The 20,374-nt window shown below is 42.9% G+C and overlaps 1 protein-coding gene across 1 annotated transcript in view; it reads right to left on the reverse strand.

Moving 5' to 3' along the window:
• Window positions 1-5,460: 5,460 nt before the first annotated feature.
• LOC147668174 (regulating synaptic membrane exocytosis protein 3-like) overlaps window positions 5,461-20,374 on the reverse strand; it is a 129,526-nt gene continuing 114,612 nt past the window's right edge. Inside the window, exon 5 of the mRNA XM_086948726.1 lies at window positions 5,461-8,023. Coding sequence (XP_086804852.1) covers window positions 7,811-8,023 — 213 coding nt within the window. The 3' untranslated portion in view covers window positions 5,461-7,810. The remainder of the gene's footprint in view (window positions 8,024-20,374) is intronic.

Consider the following 20,374-nt stretch of genomic DNA (forward strand, 5'->3'; position numbering starts at 1 on the left):
TCCAGACGTTTTTTTTCTGCGAAAATAGGAGCAGCCAAGGTTCTGGAGCTGGACTTTGAAATGATCTACGACACCAAAGTTGTCTTGGTGAAAAACCCACCACCTGTTTCTGGACAACACCAGATCCGTTATTAGATAATTTGCTTTTCTTGGATTCTTGACAATACTGAAGAGAACCCGGTAAACAACATCATACAAGAAAGCATTGTCCATCTATATAGTATATTAGCTACTTTGCATGGCTTGTGTATATCAGGCTCTGTTGGTCTTCGTACATAAGAATCTGACATTACCTACACAACTGTGCTGACAGCACTGGGAGAAACTTGAGTGTTCAGCCCTGTGTACAACCGCAAAAGTGTCCTTTCTCTTTGTAAAAAAAAAAGTAACTTTTCTTCTTGCCTGCATTCTTTCAGAATCCTGTTGCAAGTTTCACTATGAAATTTTAACACATTTGCACTTTTTGGACAGAGTAGAGCTGACAAAAATCTTGACGGGGGTTCCGTTGTGGGCTCGTTAGTGCTCGTGAGCAGTGTCAAACAAGGTTTTAAAACAAACACTCTTCAATCTGTGGCATCTGGTGAAGATCTTTTTCAAACTTTTGAGATTATTTGGGATTTAATAACTAGGTTACAAAATATGCAAATCATTTTATTCTCGAGTGGGCATCAAGTAGCCTACCTAAAACGGTTCCAATTTTGGGCCCTGCTTACTGCTTTCAGTATTACTTACTGGTACTCCTCTTTTCCGAAAGTCTGATTGAATTGAACCCATCATGCTAGTTAGGGCTGTCTTCATAGAAAGAAACCTCTTGCCATGCCTAATCTGACAGGTGTATTAGTAAATTATGTTATATCTGAGTTTTTTCCAAAAACACCCTTTTGAAATCTCCACCGTGTATTGTTTCAGCCATATGAGTAGCATTGGGATTTTCATTTTAATGACTTTCTAAATTGTACAACCCTCATCTGAAGAATCCACGTGCAAAATTAGGTGATAGAACCCTCATTTTATAAAAAAACTGAAGAAAAGCAGTCAAAACCAAGATATAATATCCAATTGTCTGTCAAACCTAAGATACTCTAAACATGAACTAAAGCTACTCATGCTTCCTAAACAGCTCACATTTGTTTTATTGCAGAAAAGTGAAATAACTAACTGTGTCAATTCACCATCAGAAAAATTAATTTTCTTTATTGTCAATTCTGGGAACACTGATTTAAGGGTTCAATGTGGACTACGGATCAAAAAAACAGTATTGGTAGCTAAAAAAAAGATTTTAAGTAAAGCAAAAAGACACAAAACTCTGCTGAGATTAAGATTTGCGTCATGGGAATCTCAGAACTCTTTACTCTAGTATGAAAGTCGTCTAGAGTTAAAAGTGTTTTTTGATAGAATTTGGGAAACGTATCTGGAATTGAATGTCTAAAGCTAAAGTCCGCATTTAAAGGATTACTGTCAGTTAAGGAGAATGTTCAGTACATAAAAAAATACCTTTTACACAATTTGTCACCATTCTAGCTGAACCTGTTCTCCTTGTGAACATTATAAATATGTTTTATAGATATGACAATCTTGCTCAAGAGGTGACAAAGTTTCATGTTTATGCATTAATATTATTGTAAACTGAAATCATGAGTATTATTCTGCTTGTTCATTTTAGTCCTCTCTATACAACATCTAAAAGAGAAATGTATTTAAACGTTGTGGTAGTCCTTTGTCTTTTTTTTTTAATAGTAAAGCAAGCAGAAACAGAAGTGGGAGCCAGGCTCATGATACGACCACGAGAGAAAGAGATGAAAAATAATCAGGCCTGGGACAAGAGTCATAAGTAGAATGGGGGATAACACGAGCTCCAAAAGAATGTAAAAAAAAGTGTAGCAGGACAGCATTCCAGCCAGAAACTGGGATGTGGGAATGGAGGGAGATGATTAAGCAAGACGATTGACTAGAGAATAAGAAGCAGGGTCACCATGAAAAATAATGCAGTAAGTGGAGGGATTAAAACAGTAACGTATAGGGGAAAATAATGCAGAAGAACAAGTGAGGAAGCTGGGACGACTATCACCTTGAAAAAGACTCACAAGATGAGTTGATTCAGGTGAAATAGGCATTTGTTAAGTTGAATTTGTGAAGCTGACTGCATATTAATTTCACGTTTCTATTAGGCTGGACTCATTAGGTAGGGCTAATCAGAGTAGAAATTGTCAGATTTGTATTGATAATTCATAAAACCTACCGACAAGAGCTCTTGCAAATTAGTGTATGTGACTGGAGGCATAGCCTGCATAGGTGCACTGGGATCTAAATGTGGGTCTCGAAAATGTCAGACCAACTCTCTAGTGTGTTGAGCAAGCGAGTCCAATTATCTCCAAGTACATTTGGTGAGGCATATTATATTTGGATCGACAAGAAAACTGTGAGCTCTCTCAGGGTTGTTTGCTAGGCTGGGTAGTTACTGATCCCTCCAACCATCCTTCCCTAAAAGCAGACCACCAGTGCTCAACCTATCGGGGTCTTTCCCTAAATCCAATATGGCCAGTCCTGCCTTGAGCAGGTGAGATACCCAGTTCCTTCAGACGGAAGACCCTGTATACTCATGAGCTTTGCGTGCAGAGTATCTGCAATGCCCCAAAATCTGCTCAAATTGGGTTTGAGTTGAGCTGCTTCATACTTTGAGTTATAAAGTTAAAGAAACTGACAAGAAGTGTATTTTGAAATCTGGAACTAGTGATTTCGGTTTGTAAAGTGTTTCTGCAGAGACAGAGCTACATTTTCATTTTCTTACCAGCTTTCTCACTCACTCTCCAATTCATGATAAACTTCCTTTTTAAGCCCTTTACATACTCTTTGGTTTCTTTCCTAACTCATTTGAATAATCTTTTATCACATCAAACTATAACAATAAACTTTTGCTTCTCCTAATTTCTAAATGTTCTGTCTGCCAGTCATATAAAGGTATATTTTCCTTTTTTGAAAATTTGCATTAGGATGCAAGGCATATTGGACACAAATATATATACACGTGTCTCTTATCACCCCACTCACATTCATACTTTTTAACAGAGATGAGGAAAATGTGAATACTGAAATCTCCAAGGATAACTTGCTGGTGCAAAAGAAAACGTAAAAATGATCATTATGATTCTTTAACTAGAATACACACGACACACTCAGTAATATAACTTTGACAGTTTGTTGGGTGAGGTTTCTAAGGAGGTAATCGCAGGGGAGCAAATGTGCTGCTGGTACTTTTGATTGACATTGGAATTTGACCATTCGCTGCATATACCGGAGGCCCCGACAATGAAATGGGCAGTGATTGCGAAGCCAAGCACACTATACCAGAGTACTTTCAGCAGGAGCACGTGCTAAGTAACAAGCAAACAGCACATACAAGCCTATGCTAAATATTACTTAGTAGGCACACTTCATATGTCCTAACTGCTCCCCACAGGTTATGTCTTACCGAACACATGCATGTGCTGCACACGATCTTTCTCCCCAGGACCAGTTTCAAGACTTCCATATTGCCAAGAAGCCACCTGAATCCAAATTACACGTAAATGTTGGCAGAGTTAGCAGCAACACGTTGCAACCCATCTACTTGCGAGTACCTACAATTGTAAAGGCAAGGGAGTGATACCTTTGGACAGAGGAAAACTTAAGCTTCCCTTGTCACCTACCTAAGCTCTACTATTTCATTCCAGTACCAAGATGTTCCTCCATGCCTGAGCAAAAGAAGAAAATATAGCAATGCTTTGTAAAAACCCTGAAGCTTGCTCTTACTGCTTGAGACTGGTTTTCGTTTTTTGCGTCCAGAAACTTGTGTCGTATGGCTGGGAACTCAATATAGCCTGGGGTTTAATTGAAGACTCTTTGTTCCCATTCAATTGGTGGACTCAATGGTCAAAACATCAATGTTAGCTTTGAAAATCCAAAAATGTACATTAATGTCCTGAAACAGAGTGCCCTTGGTTGCTACAATGAAAATGTTGCTCAATCAGTTGTGATCAACGTGAAAAAAAGTGACATGTTTTTGAGCACAGAGATGTTTCTCCATAGACTGTAGAGCCATAGGGTTCTCTTGCTGATACCTTTACAAAAAGGATGTATAAATTTCAGAACACTGACACAAATTATGGTGGACTCTTGAGAAGATCAGCAGAGAAGATGGACCTTCGGGCTGGACAAGCATCAGCATGCTGTCTTCAGCACATAGGTTGGTGCCAGTACTGTTGATTGGGCATTACGTAACACTACTGTCAATTCCTTCTGCGCACCTTGTTACAAACTGTGGAAGTAAAGTAATATTGTATTGCTTCGTCGTATTTGGAGAAGCATTGTCCGTGACTTAGCCATGAAACCTTGTTCTACAGAGTGTTTTCCACTTGGTCTGTGTACTATGAGGAATCAAGAGAACAGTTGGATGTCGAGGCCTTTTGTACCAAAGCGATGAGTTGTTTGACAAACGGGTTCTTCAGTTCTTTTGAGAGAAACAACACCTGATTCTGCCCAGAGAGTCATGTAAGAATTGCAGTCCATGTCTGAGGAGTCCACAGAGGTCCGGGCTACCAACAAATTAAAGCCAAGTCAATGTCGGCTTTGCATGCAGTAGCCACTTTCTCCGTACACTTTTGCTCCTCGGGGAATGCACGATTTTTAGAGCACTTTTCAGACAGTGAGATACAGTAGAGCATTTTGTAAAAATCACCCAACAATTTCAGCAGTTTGAACTTTCTATGTTGATCAAATAATGGAACCTATGTGGAGCTAGAGGTACACCTTAAGAACTCAATTTTTTGCAAGGCAAACAGTAGCCCAATATTGATATACCAAACTCTACATAATATACATCGAACTATTGTTTGTCTTGTTATCTTTCCACTCTGATTGCACATTCTGCATTTATGAATCTCCCAAGGCTACAAGGTGAGGCATTTATTTTGTCTCGTCCAAAGAATTCTAGGTTAATTAGTAGCTGTTCTAGCTCCCGATAGGACCCATTTTTTTCTTGCCTTACATGACTCAGGTCCCTACTAGGGTTAGTAGATTTTCTTTCTTCAATGTGCCACTGTTTCTGCTTTTTTCGTAGCACCTTGGATGTTTGCACAAGATCTTGGTATCAGCCTTAATATAAAATTGAATTTGGCTCTACAGCTTTACATTTTCACCACTTTGATAGTTCTTTGAGGGGCGACTTAATAATTTAGGAGCCAGGGATGTCTTCTTCAGCATAGTACTTCACTAGGATTTCCTTAGCCTCTACTTCTTCAACAATACTGCATATCGCTTGCAAAGCGTTGGTGTCAGTTTGTTTGCCACATTAAATAAAGCGCTTCCCCGTGGTGGTGGACTTGAATAGGATACTCTGTTGTGTGTAGGCAGGTAGCTGTTGCCTAAGGTCGAAGGTCTGTGCAGTCTAGCAGTGCAGAAGCGTGTAATGTCTTCTTTCTTGTTGCTATCACTTTTCTAATTTGATGAGCTTCATCACTATCTAAAATGATATCCGATATGCCTGTGTACCATATAAAGCTCTTTGCATGTGCAGCATCATGAAAAGTGCAGGAGAAGCGAAACAATTGTGTACAAGTTCATGTTTGACCTTCTTGGCAATCGTCGGTGTGCTTATTGGTGATCACTTTTGTGGGGATCATATTTACTGCATATAGAAATTGTTGTGCTTCTTGCAATAGAACTGTCTTTTTTGTGAGCGGCGTCCCCAATAATTGTACTACACCCGGGTTAGGCAATAAAGTGCATCCTTTCCAGGCCAGTCATTGATGACTCTGGCGAAGGCCGCCACGTTATTCATTTAAAATGTTATCATTGCAAAATATCACGTCTTCTAAAAACTGTTTAATCAGCAGAAATTCGATTCTTTTGTCTTTGAGGTTGCATTTGATCTCCCGATGCTCCTATCCTAGAGTCTCTCTTGGCTATCTTGGCAAATCACAGCATTCCATTGGGCATATTCAATTTTATCTACTGACAATTCTTTTGTCATCGGGGCAACCTTGCTCTGTTAGTAGAAAAAATAGGAATATTAGTGTCAATGAAATCTTTTGGCAGATCTGTACTTTTATCACCAACATCCCATTTGATCTTTCAATGCATGCACTCTTCCAGCCATAGACTATAGTTCCAAAAGGTCCTTCTGGTGCTGCAGATGCCCTTTGGTCATTTGTTGGAAAGACATTTCTGTCTCTGAGATTGTTTGATCTTTTGGAATACCAGTCATCCTTTCCCGGGGCCTCTCTTTCACCCCTTTGTGCACCAGTCTTTAGCCTTTGAGTATCTATCGGTAGTCCTATCAATTCACCGACTGTTCTCTCCTGGACACTTTATTTAATCTCCTGATCCAATCACAGGGTCTTTGCTTAATCTTTTAGTAAATAGATATTTTCCTACTGGAAATGACCTTTGCTCTATTTGCTTGATGTTGAACTGTATTTTTCTTAGACTCCAAGCCAACATTACAGGTCTGTTAATGCTACTCATCTGTGATTCTCACCTTTGCATACTTTGAAAACAGTCGCCATAGTATCTACAAAGGAACTGCAGTTCCAAGTGGTGTCACCCCTGAGTGTTCGGCAGAAGTTCATAGGCACCTTCGCGATTAAAAACCTGTCCCATCATACAATGCTACATGAATGCGGCCTCTTTTGTTCAGTTGATGCTGTCACCACCAGTCATTGAACAGATCTTGGGGATCTTGTGATGGAGGGGTGGGCAGTGGAAACTGCAGATGGTGTGTGGAGAGAGTGACCCACATTCGAAGGGAGGTAAAACCTGCAGATCCCAGTTGAAAATGCTGTCATTTCTTTTCTGCACAACAGTTAGAACTTTGATCCCTTTTGTCATGCAAGGTGTCCTCTGCTGTGTGTGCAAAGCATTTCTTCTATGTTGAGCATGACAATTCCAGAATGCACTTAAGTGAAAATAAGGGGTGGGGCTATTGTGCTGCTTCTTTGACCCCTCTTCCCACCTTACCCAGCGGTACAGTCACTGGGGAAGTGGTTGGCTACATGCTGCACATACACACTCTCGCACATAAATACAAAGAAAACTAAGAGTAAACAGAATTGCTTGTTGGCGCTGCTAAATCTGTGCTGCGGGAGCTACAAGAGCAGAGAGTAACTATTGTCAACTTCATGCCCAAGAATGGAGGATTCCCACACAGATTATGCAGCAGGTTGTACATAAAAATTAAGTTTGTGGCAGGCTACATCAGTTGCTACATTCCTTAAAAAGAAAAAACAAAATTGGGTTATCTGAAAAATAAACAATTTAACCCATAATTCTGTCAAATGCACATATCATTCTATATATCTTTACATACAATGCATATTCCAGGATTGTTTCCCTATCCTTTCTCATTGTGAATAAGGAGAAAGGATAACGAAGTGTGCTTGAATGGTATAACATGCTCATGGTAGTGGCGTGGGCGTGAATGTTTCCTGATTGTAGCCAACCAGGCTGAGCACTTGCCACGTCACATCTCACTTCCACCTACGATTGGGGTGGTTGAAATAACAGTCTTATACATTTCTTGGTGGCTGTGTGATATTCTTGAGAAGTAGCCCAAGAGATGCCTGTGGTGGAGTCTTCTGTGGGCAGAGGGTACACTGGTAGAGCAAAGGAGAGGGCGGGGAAGGGTGGCTCTCTGTGGATGCTTTTGATTGCTGAGTTCTCTGGTGGGTCTTGTATTATTTCTAAATATTGGCGCTTTTGGATCAGCAGCATAGTGTGCTCTGTGCTCTCTGTAATTTTCACCCCCTGCTTCTCCTGAACTCTCACCAAGAGAAATTTAAGGGCAGGATGGGCTTGTGGAACTCTCCAAGGAGGACTGCGAGAGGCGGCGGGTGAGGGGAGCGATGCTGGAGTCTGCCAAGGAGGAGGTGGGGAAGAGTTTATACCATCCAGTGACCATGCTCGTCAGGTCCAGCTCTTCCAGGTGGATCTGTGCCATCCCCATGAAGTACTTGTGATCCATGCGCCCATAATCTCCCCACACGATCACCTGTGGTCAAGGGACAAGGAATGATAAAGTTATTAGTTAGTCACTGCTCGTAGAGGACTATTCATTCTACCTTTGGCCAGTTACGTATTACTCATTGTAATAAAACATCCATGGTAAAGAATCGCTCCATATGAGAAATAATGTCAATTCAATTGGTAGCATCTGATGACACACTCCTCATATATCTACCATACATAAATAGTTCCCTACAAATATTTTGACACCTTCCTTGACCTGCTGACATACACTGTGCTCGAAATATACCACTACTAACGGTTGAATAGCAATTTAACTGATGCCTGCAATATTTGAGGAATGTGTGCCTGGACGTAGGACTTTACCATTGGTTAAAACCTTTGAAGGAAGATGTTTGTGAGTTCACCATTTTGGCAATCAGAATTCATTTAGATTGTTTTTGCTGTCTGTTTTTTCATCTGGTTCCTGATAGAATCCTTTCATAGATTTTCACACTTTCCCCACAAAGAGATTTGCCTAATTATAGGTTTGAATGGGAATCAAGAAATTGTATCTCTTTATCAGCGTTTGTTATTTACCCCAGTGACTTTAGCATCTTTTTCATCAACAATGTCTTCTATCTGTTGGCCCTAATTCTGCTCTGCTGCCGATTTAAAACATATATTATTTCAGTGCCCCCCTATTTGCCAGTTTTGGCAAATGGTCTGCATCCAAATCAAGAAGATTTTTTAGAGTTAATGTTTCTTTTTCATTAATTAATATATGTTTAGGCACTTTGTCACCTCAGTGGCCTCAGTCATCACCGAATTTTAAGATTTACTGTTAGCTGTTGCTCTTCATTTAATAACCTCAAACTGGCAACAACCTGATAAAGTTTCTTTTAGGTCCTGGTGGAATGCTGTGTGTTTTCATCATAGATTAGACACTAATTATGTTTCTCCTATATTTCTGGTTATTTAAAGGGATCTCTTATGGCTCCCATGAACTACGTACGTATCCCTTTCTGCCTCCTCTGCTGATATCATTATTATTGCATAAGATGAAGTACAGAAGGCACCTTAATTTCACCTTATTGCCTTTTTTATATTATTAGAGGATCTTTATACCTTTATATTTATAACTTATTTAGTGCGTTTTATTATTATGCCTACAGTTTTTTATTTGTTATTATATTTTCTACTCTTAATATTATAAAGTAATTGTATATTGTTCCCCTCCCCCTGATTTCCCTCCTTTTATCGTTTTATATTTTGTATTTTTCATCTGTACACAGCATGATATTTATATCTTTCTTATATATTTGCTTTCCCTTTTTTTATTTGATTTTCTTGGAGTATACATCAGAGGTCCAGCAAGGTAACAGTTTTCATCCTTATTTCATCCAACAAACACAGTAATAGCTTTTAAGCAACAAACTGATTAAATAGCATTCAATATAAGATCTGAAAAATGATACAAATTGACGCTCTAAAAGGGGGTCATATATCATACAACAGACACATGATGGACAATAGCAGCAGCAGGATCCTAGCGATCAATCTGTAAAACAAAAATACAAAAAAATGTCATGAGACATTAGAAATTATACAAAATAGCTCAAATTTATACGAGATAACAGCAGCTACCAGGAGAGAGATAAAAAGAATAAATATATTAAAATATATTTGGGTAGTTAATTGATATAAAGTGCTAGTGCTTCACCTAAATACATGTATAAACTGGAAAAAAGCCCAGTGTATCGAAGAGTACTCATATAATTTATATGTATTCTGTACCACAGGACACCAGAGAGCAAGTTTGCATACTTTACAAGCAAGTTTTTATGGTTCGCCCTGATTCAGCCATTAAGAGACTGAACTCCATATCTGGGCCCCCCATTTTTGCACCATCCGACCATTAAACTCATCCAACTTAGTTTCTAAAACATAAATGGCTAAAAACCTAGATTTGCATTCATAAAAAGTGGGGGGCTCCAGATTAAGCCATCTTGTAGCAACACACATATGTATTACTGCTATGGTAATAAATTAGAGATAGCCCTCCTTTTTTACCAGTTCGTTACCTGCCAAGTTCTCTACTACTCCTAGGCGTGCCAATAGGCGGTTGATTGTTATTTGGATTCCAATCACCTCATCCAAAAACTGTCATATCCAGATATAGGGGTCCTAGCTTTGGGCAGAAAAAAACATATGTACGATCTCCGCTCCAGCTCCCCACAATGTGGACAGCAGTCATCCTGCCTCTTTCCCCATTTAAAAACCTTATCTGGCATATAATACAGCTCAAATACAGTTTTAAAATGCTGAATCTTGAGACTGGCCATTAAAAATACTCCTACCGCTCATTTCCAAAGATTCTTGCAAAACCGTTCCCTCCAATCCTAATCTCCTTTACCACCTCGCATTCTGCGTGTCTAGATTGTCCGGGAGATATTGCATCAACAATTCATATATAGCACCAATCCTAGCTCTTTTACCTATAACTTCGATGATAAGTATCCAACTCATTACTCCCATTGTCTTCTCACGTCTATTTAAAAAATCCTTAATCTTGAGATATTAAAAAAAATGTTGCATGGGAATCCCAAATTTCTCCCGTAGCTCAGCAAACATCACAGTATCATTAGATAACAAATTGCCCAAACATCGAATACCTTTCTGGCCCCAAACCCTTACTATTGGATCATGAAATAGTCCTGGGAGGCCCCCAGAATACAGCAGTGTATAGAAATTATGGTTAGGCAGTTTAATTTTCCCTCACTTGTCGCCATTCTCTTAAATTTTGTTTTTTGTAGTAGCTGGGTTCAAGATTTTTCAAAAAAAGTCCTTTGGCTTCCTCCCCCATCATGAGCTCATAGATTGAGGGAGACACTGCAGGACCAAACTCCTGCAAATTTCCTGTTGTTAAAATGTCCATATTTTGTAGCTTAATCGCCCAGTGGTACATGGGTATATTAGGCACCCGCCGATATTTAGGCAGTGTCATATACGTGAAAGAAAATCATAGGGAAAGGAAATACAAAAATATATGTATATTTGCTTTCCGTATGATTTTCTTTTTTTTATTGTTAAAAAGGATTTATTATATTCATTGTATTGCTGTTCTTTTTCTTGTTTGTTCTTAATAAAATCAGCCTTAAAAAAACAAATTGTATCTCCACCAGTCCCACCTACATTTGTTTGGTGATTTTCTAAATCTAAATTGTGTATCTTATTGTCAGCACATCCACCGCATTCATTTCTTATTCAGGTCTGTTTTAAGTTTGTCTCTTCACTATACCTCACTGAGTTGCCAGGACCTAGGAGTAACAAATACATCATCTTTTGGAGATAGTTTTTCCACTTATCTAATCTGCACTCCTCTGAAACTGCTCTTTGTTCCTAATTTTTATTTGATTTTTAAAGTAAATATTTATGTCTTGAATTAATTCTCTTCATATATTTATTAGACTCATTAGAGCAAAAACCTCTCAATACATTTTCGAGCTTGCTGCCTATCATCAAGAGCCTCAACTACATGCATAACCAAACAAAAATAGCAGCATTCAACACAACAATAAATATGAATTATATACACAGCAAATGTTTAGAAACAAAAGTTTTACCCAGACTCAATTCATATACATCCCAATGACTGGAACATCTCTCCTGCTATGCTAACACTCCTAACTCCTCAAACTAGTCATGTGTGTTATTAAACATAACCATCTGATATCACTCTCCATAAGGTTGTTCATAGTCAACTCTCTGAGTCTTTCCTTATTTTCCATGTAGGTGGCAGGGCCTGACTGACCATAGTGGGCACTGGACGTTTTCTCGGTGGGCCGGAAGGATGAGGGCCGGTTTTTGAGCCGTAGGGGCTGGTTTTGCAGCAGCACTGCACCATTGGCCCCCCTATTAAAAAAGCAACAGTAGTGGTGTTAAAGTGGCCGGTAGTAGTGCTAAAGAGGAGGCACTGCTGCTCACCAGCACACTCCCCACTAGGGCCGGTGGTGCTGAATTGCCAGACCTGGTTTGTGTTCCCAGTCCGGGACTGGTAGGTGGCATAGGTCGGCTCTGCGTGATGTCATCATCTGCGCCATTGTGACATCCACGTAACCCGTATAGGCATGACCTTGTAGAGCAGACATCAGTTCTTTCTTTCTGCGCCAGCCAGATCAGATTCGTGGAGAGAGCTAGCCTCTGTCACTTTTTGTCAGGCTTATTTTGACATTTTGTCAACCTCTTTTTTTGTTTTGAGGTTTTTCCTAACATGTCCATGAAGACTTCTGGGTTCAAGCCGTTCAGTGCCTGTCACCGTGTCATGTCAGCGATGAACCCTCACCTGGTTTGTCTCTGGTGCCTGGAGAGCGACCACAACTCAAAGGAATCCTCCGACAGCCATGTGAAGGCTCTGAAAGCTTTGAGGGAGCTGTCCCTAAAGCTGCTTGCAGCCTGGTGCTCAACACTGTTGTTCTCCTCAGAGGTCCTGTTCATGGTTCTGGTCAAGAGAAAGGTCTAGGCACGTCTTCATCCTCCCACTCAGTCGTCGAGTTGGTCAAGTAAGAAGCACAAAAAACATAAAAAGTAAAAATGTGGTTCAACTTCTCCTCATCCGTTGGCCGACACAACGGAGTAGTCTTGGGGTTCGCTCAGTGCTTCCCCGACTTCCTGGGATCTGGAGCGACCCCCACCCAGCTCAAAGAATTTGATGATGTGATGTGCCTCATATTTGAGTGGTCAGACCCTATACATGCGTCTTCAGGAGCTGGTGGCTCAGAGGGAGCTCCTTTGGGTTCCTCGCTGGTGACTCCGGCCCAAGCGCCGATGCCCCCCCTTCATGGATCCAGCCAATGTCAGTTGTGCCATTGCAAGCTTCCCTGACGCCGGCCCGAGACTCCCTATGCCGCCAATCCCATTCTAATCCCAGACAAGGCAGAGCCGAATTGATGCAGACAGAGTCCTTAGGTCCTACATAGGTTCCTCAGCCTTATTCTGAAGGGCTAGCAATGGAGGGAGATTGGGAGGGGTCGCTGGACCCTTTACAAGACCAGCCTTATAAGCACATGGTCTGCTACATGGAATTAGGTGAGGCCATCTGAAAGGATACCTCTCTAGATTTTGGTCTGCTTTCTCCCCTTACCATGGCCTTCGAGGAGGGAGAATAATAGGCTATGGTGGCGCGAAGAGCAGCTGAGGTCCTGGACCTTCAGCTCCCTTCTGTGACAGTTAAGGCTAATATCTTGACAGAGGTCCTGCAGCCAGGTGTCTCCTGCTTGGAGCCCTTCAATGATGCCTAAACAGATGTCCTTCAGGGCTCCAGTGAATAGGACAAAAGCCCACTGCCATCACCTTGCAATGGGCAACACAAAGTTCCTCGCCAACCACCCTACCCTCAACTGCTTGGTGGTCCAAGCCACTCCCTCTTATGGCGCGTTCCCCGCCGCACCCTCAGACAGGGAATCCAAGAGGCTGGACAGTGCAGCAATTTTTTTTTCTCTGCATGCATTGCGGTCTGTGAACCCAGCATGCCTATTGGGCCGTTACTCCTACTCCCTGTGGGAAATGGTTATGCAAGTGCTACCACAGGTTCCTGTGGAAACCCAGGCCATCTGCTGCTAAGCAGTATAAGAGGGGAGAGATGCAGCAAAGTTCACCATTTGTTGTGGTCTCAACATGACTGACTCGCTGAGTAGAGTGATTTCGTCAACGGTAGCTGTTCAACGCCATGCCTAATTGAGGACTTCTGACTTTTCTGACCTTTGATGGCACATTAAGGACTTATGGGCTATGGCCAAGTCCTTGGGCCTCTCAGTAGCCAAACATCCACTCGTCTGCCTTTTGCCCCTTTTGTGGCGATAGAAGGGGGTTTCAGCCATGCTAGCCGTTTCTCAGCCACAAGACCACACAAGTTCAGAAACCTCTGCGTTGCCATGGGCACGGCTCATTCTGATCCTGTATCATCTACCACCTCCAGACTACGGCAAACCTCCTGCATTCGCTGAGATTCACTATCAACGTGCAGAAGTCACACCTGACTCCTCCCAGAAGCTCCCTTTCATCAGAGCGGGTCTGTACACCGTGTAGTTTCAAGCCTATTCTCCCGAAAGACGAGTCCTGGATATTCAGGCTATGATATCGATGTTTCAGCTTCTATCCTGGAATTCAGTGAGAATGACTGAGGCTGCTGTGCCTCGTTGCCTCCTGCATTCTGCTAGTGATACATGCCAGATGACATATATGGACTTTGCAGTGGGATTTAAAGTTTCTGTGGGTGCATCTCCTGGGAAATCTCCCAGACATGGTAGAGATCTTGAAGGGAACTGCAGGACCTTCAGTGGTGGCTAACCAACTGTGATTTGGTCAGAGGCAGACCCTCTCCCTTCCACAATCAGACCACACAGTAGTGACAGATGCATCACTTCTGGGATGGGGCTGCCATCTGGGAGCGGTGGAGATCAGAGGACTATGGTCTCTTGCAGAATCCGAACTCCACATCAACGTGCTGGAACTCCCAGTGATTGACTTGTCATTGAAAACCTTTCTTACTTCAATTTCAAAGGGAAAACTGGTTCAAGTATTCACAGATACCACCACCGCCATGTGGTACTATAATGAACATGGCGGGGTGGGGTCATGGACCCTTTTTCAAGAAGCTGTGCATCTCTGGATATGGCTTGAACAGTAGAGCATATCCCTGATGGTTCAACATCTGGCAGGTTCTCTGAATGCTAGGGCGGACAAACTCCGTCATCAATGCCTAGCTGATCATGAATGGCTTTTCCATGCATAGGTGACGCAAGGTCTCTTTTAGCAGTGGGGGGAGAATTGGGTTAGATTTGCTCGTTTCTTGGGGCGTGGCCAAGGTGCCGACCAAAATGACTGCGCAGTGTTGAAGCTCTGCCGGGTGATCCCAGCCCAGTGGCGATATCCCACACATATGCATCAGTGATCTCATACTGCAGCCAGGTGTCTCCTGCTTGGAGCCATTCAACGAGGTCTAAACAGATGTCCTTCAGGGCTCCTGTGAATAGGGCAATCGCCCGCTGCCATCACCTAGCAATGGGCAACCCAAAGTTCCTCACCAACCACCCTACCCTCAACTGCTTGGTGATACAAGTCGCTCCCTCTCACGATGCTGTACCCCCATACATAAGCAACATCCACAACAATATGAAGCTGGAAGTTGGTACCCTGTGCTGAACAGTCTGCATTAGTAGAGTGAAGCTGCATGCTCAAATGTTACATAATGAGGTGGAGAATTAAGATTGCTTTGTAAGTGGAAAAATTAAAAGACATACACAACAAAATATTAGTAGATTTTTCTGACATGGGCTCACTATTTTAATGGTATATTTAAAAGTCTATGTGCAGAGACGTCTTAATTTTGTGAACAAAAAAAGGCTGTAAATCCATCTACATGCTATTTGACTGCACATTTTTAAAACACAAGGGTGATTAGTCAGTCAGTCAGTCAAATTTACTTGATTTGGTTAAGTAAAACCATAAAAGCATACTATAAAATACACATTAACATTATTTACAAGAATATTATAAAATTGCATTCATCACAAAATATGATATGCGATTAGTCAATAGCACTGTGTGTGAATGAAAATTCTACTGTAGCCAAACAGCCAAAACTTCCTAAACCTAAAATCTATAAAAGGATAACTTTACGTCTATGGAATGCCTTTTGCATGGATGAACAGACCATCATAGCAATGGCAAACAATGAAAACCCATGAAAGCCAAGGCATGAAAGGTGAAGGCCCAGACCCTACTTTCTATCTGTCTTCCCTATAGCACATTTTGAAGAACTGATTACGCAAGCCCTTCCAGATAGTTAAAGCTGCCTACAGCAGACCTTAAAAGTAGTTCTGACATCATTCATACATGGGTATTCAATTAGTAACTAAACCCCTTTAATGCTATAGGACTGCAGACTTTGGCTCTGGGCAAAAAAGTTTTACCCTTAGGCCTATATGTGTTAGTTTGCTGACAGGGTTCTACTAAGCCCCCCAACCTTTTCCTTCCTTTTAGGAGAGTTTACCTTATTAGAAAGGAGTTCTTGTGCCCCTTCACCTATTTTAAGCTCCATCTTCCACCTCGGCCTCACCCAAACCAAATCTCCTAGGAAACTGTACCATGTCAGTGAGGTTTCTTTTCTTCCCTAGCACCTGCCCTCCATCTTGATAGGATTAATTTCTTCTCCTGACCATGTTGCTTCCAGCCTAGCCCTTGTCATGCTTATTGTCCACCAGACCCACATCATTTCCTCTTTCTGTATTTCACAGAGCACCTACTGCCAGAACTAGATCTGTAAAAGAATAAGGGCTGGTACCCAAACTTTTGCTAAGAAGCCCGTGGCAGGTGCTTTTGAATGTCGACATGCCAAATACTAAAGCTGCATAGTCTTGAAACCAACTCATGGCTCTTTAGTGTACCACCAGACAGGGCTGGACTGGTAAGAGAAACCAGCCCTGGCAATTCGACTGAACAGCAGGGGCGCAAAAACCAGCCCTCAGTGACAAAACCGCCCCCCACAGCCAGAACACCATTCCCCACCCCTCAGGCCCACCGGGGAAACGCCCGGTGCCCACTATGTCCAGTCCGGCCCTGCCACCAGACACTGCCTGTTTCTTTATCTCACTCCTGAAGGGTTCTACTTTCACCCTTTGTCAAATATTTTCCATCTTCTACGGCCTTCTTTTTCCGCGTGAGATTTTCTGGTTCAAAGTCTGATGAGGAAAAATAAGTGCTGGTCTCCAAAAATGAGTGCCAGACAGTCCTACCACAGCCATCAGCTTAAATCCAGTCGTGCCTGTTGCTCCCAATCCCCAACTTAATGGAAATTGTGATGACTTGGACACGTGGATTCAAGCAGATAGTGGTATCTGTTTTGTCCCCTTCCTCCCCCTCCCTCTGACGTATTTCAGAAACATTGCTTTTTTATCCCATGTTTGACTATGCTTTTGTAAAAAATGTAACTTGTAACCTGTAACTCATGATCCTCATGTAAAGCGCTCTGATACCTCCGGGTATGCCAGCGCTATATTAAAACTCATTAAATAAATAAATTAAATAAATACATTTCATCCAGCTTGACACCATTGGATCGATCCTCATGTGGCGAACACGCAGATCCCCTCTTCTTGCGGCTTGATATCCCCACCACTGATTTCCTGGCTCTGGAAGGATCATGGGGAGGAGCGAGTTTCTGCTGACGCAGTAGGCCTTCCCCACATGGCGCTGCTGAGAGGTGGACCCGACCGGAGACTGGTGCCCGACTGGAGCAGACTACTGCCGCGGTGGTGAGTGCGCCGGGCGCTGTTGCTCTTTTGCCCTCAACCCCGCAAAGATCCTAAGCAGAAAAATTTTATGAGAAGGCTCCAGAGGGCAGCTCCAACATCACGGATGGTAGCCAGGGCGCAGACCACGTTGATGACCCCTCTGCTCAATGCTCTTCGCTACTGCAGGAGATGAGGGCAGGTTTTAGGGCACTAGAATGGCGATTTAACACCTTGGACAAGCATCTCGAGAGCCTGAGGGCTAAAATTCAAGTTCAAAACAGGCGCCTGGATGTGGCAGAAGAGCGCATATCGGACATTGAGGATGGCACTGCGCAGTCCCTCAAACGATTAGTGCGCATGGAGCGCATTCTCAAAGATGTGGCAATTAAGAACGAAGACCTTGAAGCCCGCAGCAGGCACAACAATATCCGCATTTTAGGGGTGCCGGAGACCACAGCCACCAGCTGCCTTGACCTCTTTGTTGAAACCTTGCTCGATGACATGTTCGGGAGGGAGTCCTTTATCCCAGGGTTTGTGGTGGAGCGTGCTCACTGCACTCTGGGCCCCCGGCCCAATCCGGGCTGTCCCCCAAGACCTATCATCGCACGTATCATGAACTTCAGGGACCATCATACTGCCCTGCGCCTTGCCAGAGAACGTGGTGACACCACATGGTAGGGCTCTAAAATAGCGCTCTATCCAGACTTTACACTCATGGTGCAAGAGTACAGTCAGAAATACAATGGGGTTAAAGGTACCCTCAGGAACTTGGTTCTGAACTGTGGCATGTTTTACCCTGCTAGATTACTAGTCGATGTCAATGGCCGGGCCCGTATTTTCTAACAACCCTACTGAGGTATAGGAATTCTGCCAAGCACACAAGCAAAACAACAACCGGGCGATCTCGTATGTGAACAGGTCCTCTCCTCCATGCAGTGGCTCCAACGCAAGCATGGAACTTTTTTCGAGTGCAGGCACTGGCTGATTTATCCATACTGTACATTGTTCCTTTATTAACGCAACTAACTTGGGATAATAACACTTATCAATACGAAATGTTTCAGGTGGCTGGTCGACTGGCGTGGCGTGGCGTTGCCACCCCTCATGGTGTACACCGTTGGTCTGTTTCTAGCGATATGGATACACCGATTCAGGGATTTCTCATTCCAGCTCAAAGTTGCTTAGTATATAAAGTTTTGTTGTTTGATGTGGGCCATGCCTCATTATTTCTGTGGTGAGGTTGGGTGGGGGCGTAACTTTCCTCGTACAGACGTTTTGAATTATTTACTGTTATGCTCGCTGCCCATTTTAACACTTATCAACGATTGCTTATGTTGGTCATATATGTCAAGACTGTTAGATGACTCAGTTAGGTAATGTTAGTGGTCCCTTTGGTTTGTCCCTGCTGTCTTGGAATGTCAGGGGTCTGAATGACAACCGCAAAAAAAGACATATCGTTCACTATTTGCTACATCATAACATCGACATTGCTTTGTGGCAGAAAACTCACCTGCCCAAATCGGACTGGGGCTCACATAGATATTTTTCCAACTTCAGCAATTATTCCCGTGGCACAGCAATTCTTATTCATAAAAGGGTGCCCTTCAGTGTCCGTTCCACCATTGGGGACAGCAAGGATAGGTACATAGTTGTCACAGCGTCAATAATGGGTCACAGCGTCACCCTGGTGTGTGTTTATGCCCCAAACACTAATTCTCCAGAATGTTTTAATTCCTTACATGCCCAGCTTGTAAAGTTAGACTCTGTCCTGTTGCTGGTGGGAGGTGTCTTCAACTTGCTCCTCAACCCCACCTTAGACAGCACAGCTAAATCCCCTGGCACTAAACCGCATGCTCGCCGAGCACTCCTCGATCTTTGTGAACAATTATCACTCTTTGACATATGGTGCAGGCGCAACCCTTCCACCACTGACTACACAGATTATGCCGGCCAACACAACACTTGGACCAGGATAGATTATTGGCTCATTTCCCCTGGTATATCCTGCTGGTACCAATTAATGGATACCCTTTCGAGATCATTTTCCGACCACTCACCAGTTAAGCTACTCCTTGGTTTGCCCAGACCAGATGGATACGAGCGCCAATGGCGGTTCCCTAGTGGAGCACTGAATGACAACCTCTTTCACTCTGAGGTGCACAAAGCCATCGAAGAATACTTTGCCCTCAATACCGGCTCGGTTGACTCCTGGACAGTTCTATGGGAAGGGTTTAAAGCATATATTAGGGGCGTCTGTATTGCCAAACATACCGGAGTGCTAAAGGATCTGCGAGCGACACTCTCTCATCTGAAACGAGACCTGAGAGACATTGATAGCGCTGCAATAAGCAGTTCCAACCCTGAGGCTGCTGCACGCCTATTAGCCTTCCTCACCAAATACAGAGAGGCTGCAGATCGTGAGATACATTTTTTTGGTAAGTTTCACACTGAACACCGTTATTGCAAAGGTGAGTGGCAGGGCCGGGTAGTAACGCAGATGCTTCGTCCCCATACAGCGAAGCCTACATCACTGAGTTGAGGTCCTCCACTGACCAGACACTCACAGACACATCAGAGATTTGTGATGAATTCCTCTACTATTACACCTCTCTGTACACTTCTAGAGTAGGGCGCGATCCCACTGCACAGGAAACATGCCCATCTGAGATTGCATTGGCCTATCTAGAGTAAAATTTGCAGGAATTCTTGGCTGAACCGATCTTAGAGGATGAGGTCATTAGTGCCATCGAGGCTACTCGGCCTCTGGTCTGGATGGATTTACAGGGGACTTTTATAAGGCGTATAAGGACCTAATGGTACCTCAACTGATTGAGGTATATGCGGAGGCCCTTGAGCGGCAAATCCTGCCCCCTACCCTTCGCAAGGCTGGCATTATACTCCTTTCCAAACCTGGTAGGGACCCGTCGCTATGTGGGTCATACAGACCCCTGTCCTTATTAAATTTAGACCAAAAAATCCTGGCCAAGATTCTCGCCATGCGCTTGTCCCTCCTGATGGAATTCATTATTTCCCCGGCCCAATCTGGCTTTGTTCCCCATCGACCCACTTCCTTGAATCTCAGGACGCTCTTTCCGATACTACAC

This window comes from Lissotriton vulgaris, unplaced genomic scaffold (genome assembly GCF_964263255.1).
Source record: "Lissotriton vulgaris unplaced genomic scaffold, aLisVul1.2 SCAFFOLD_3230, whole genome shotgun sequence".
Taxonomy (NCBI): domain Eukaryota; kingdom Metazoa; phylum Chordata; class Amphibia; order Caudata; family Salamandridae; genus Lissotriton; species Lissotriton vulgaris.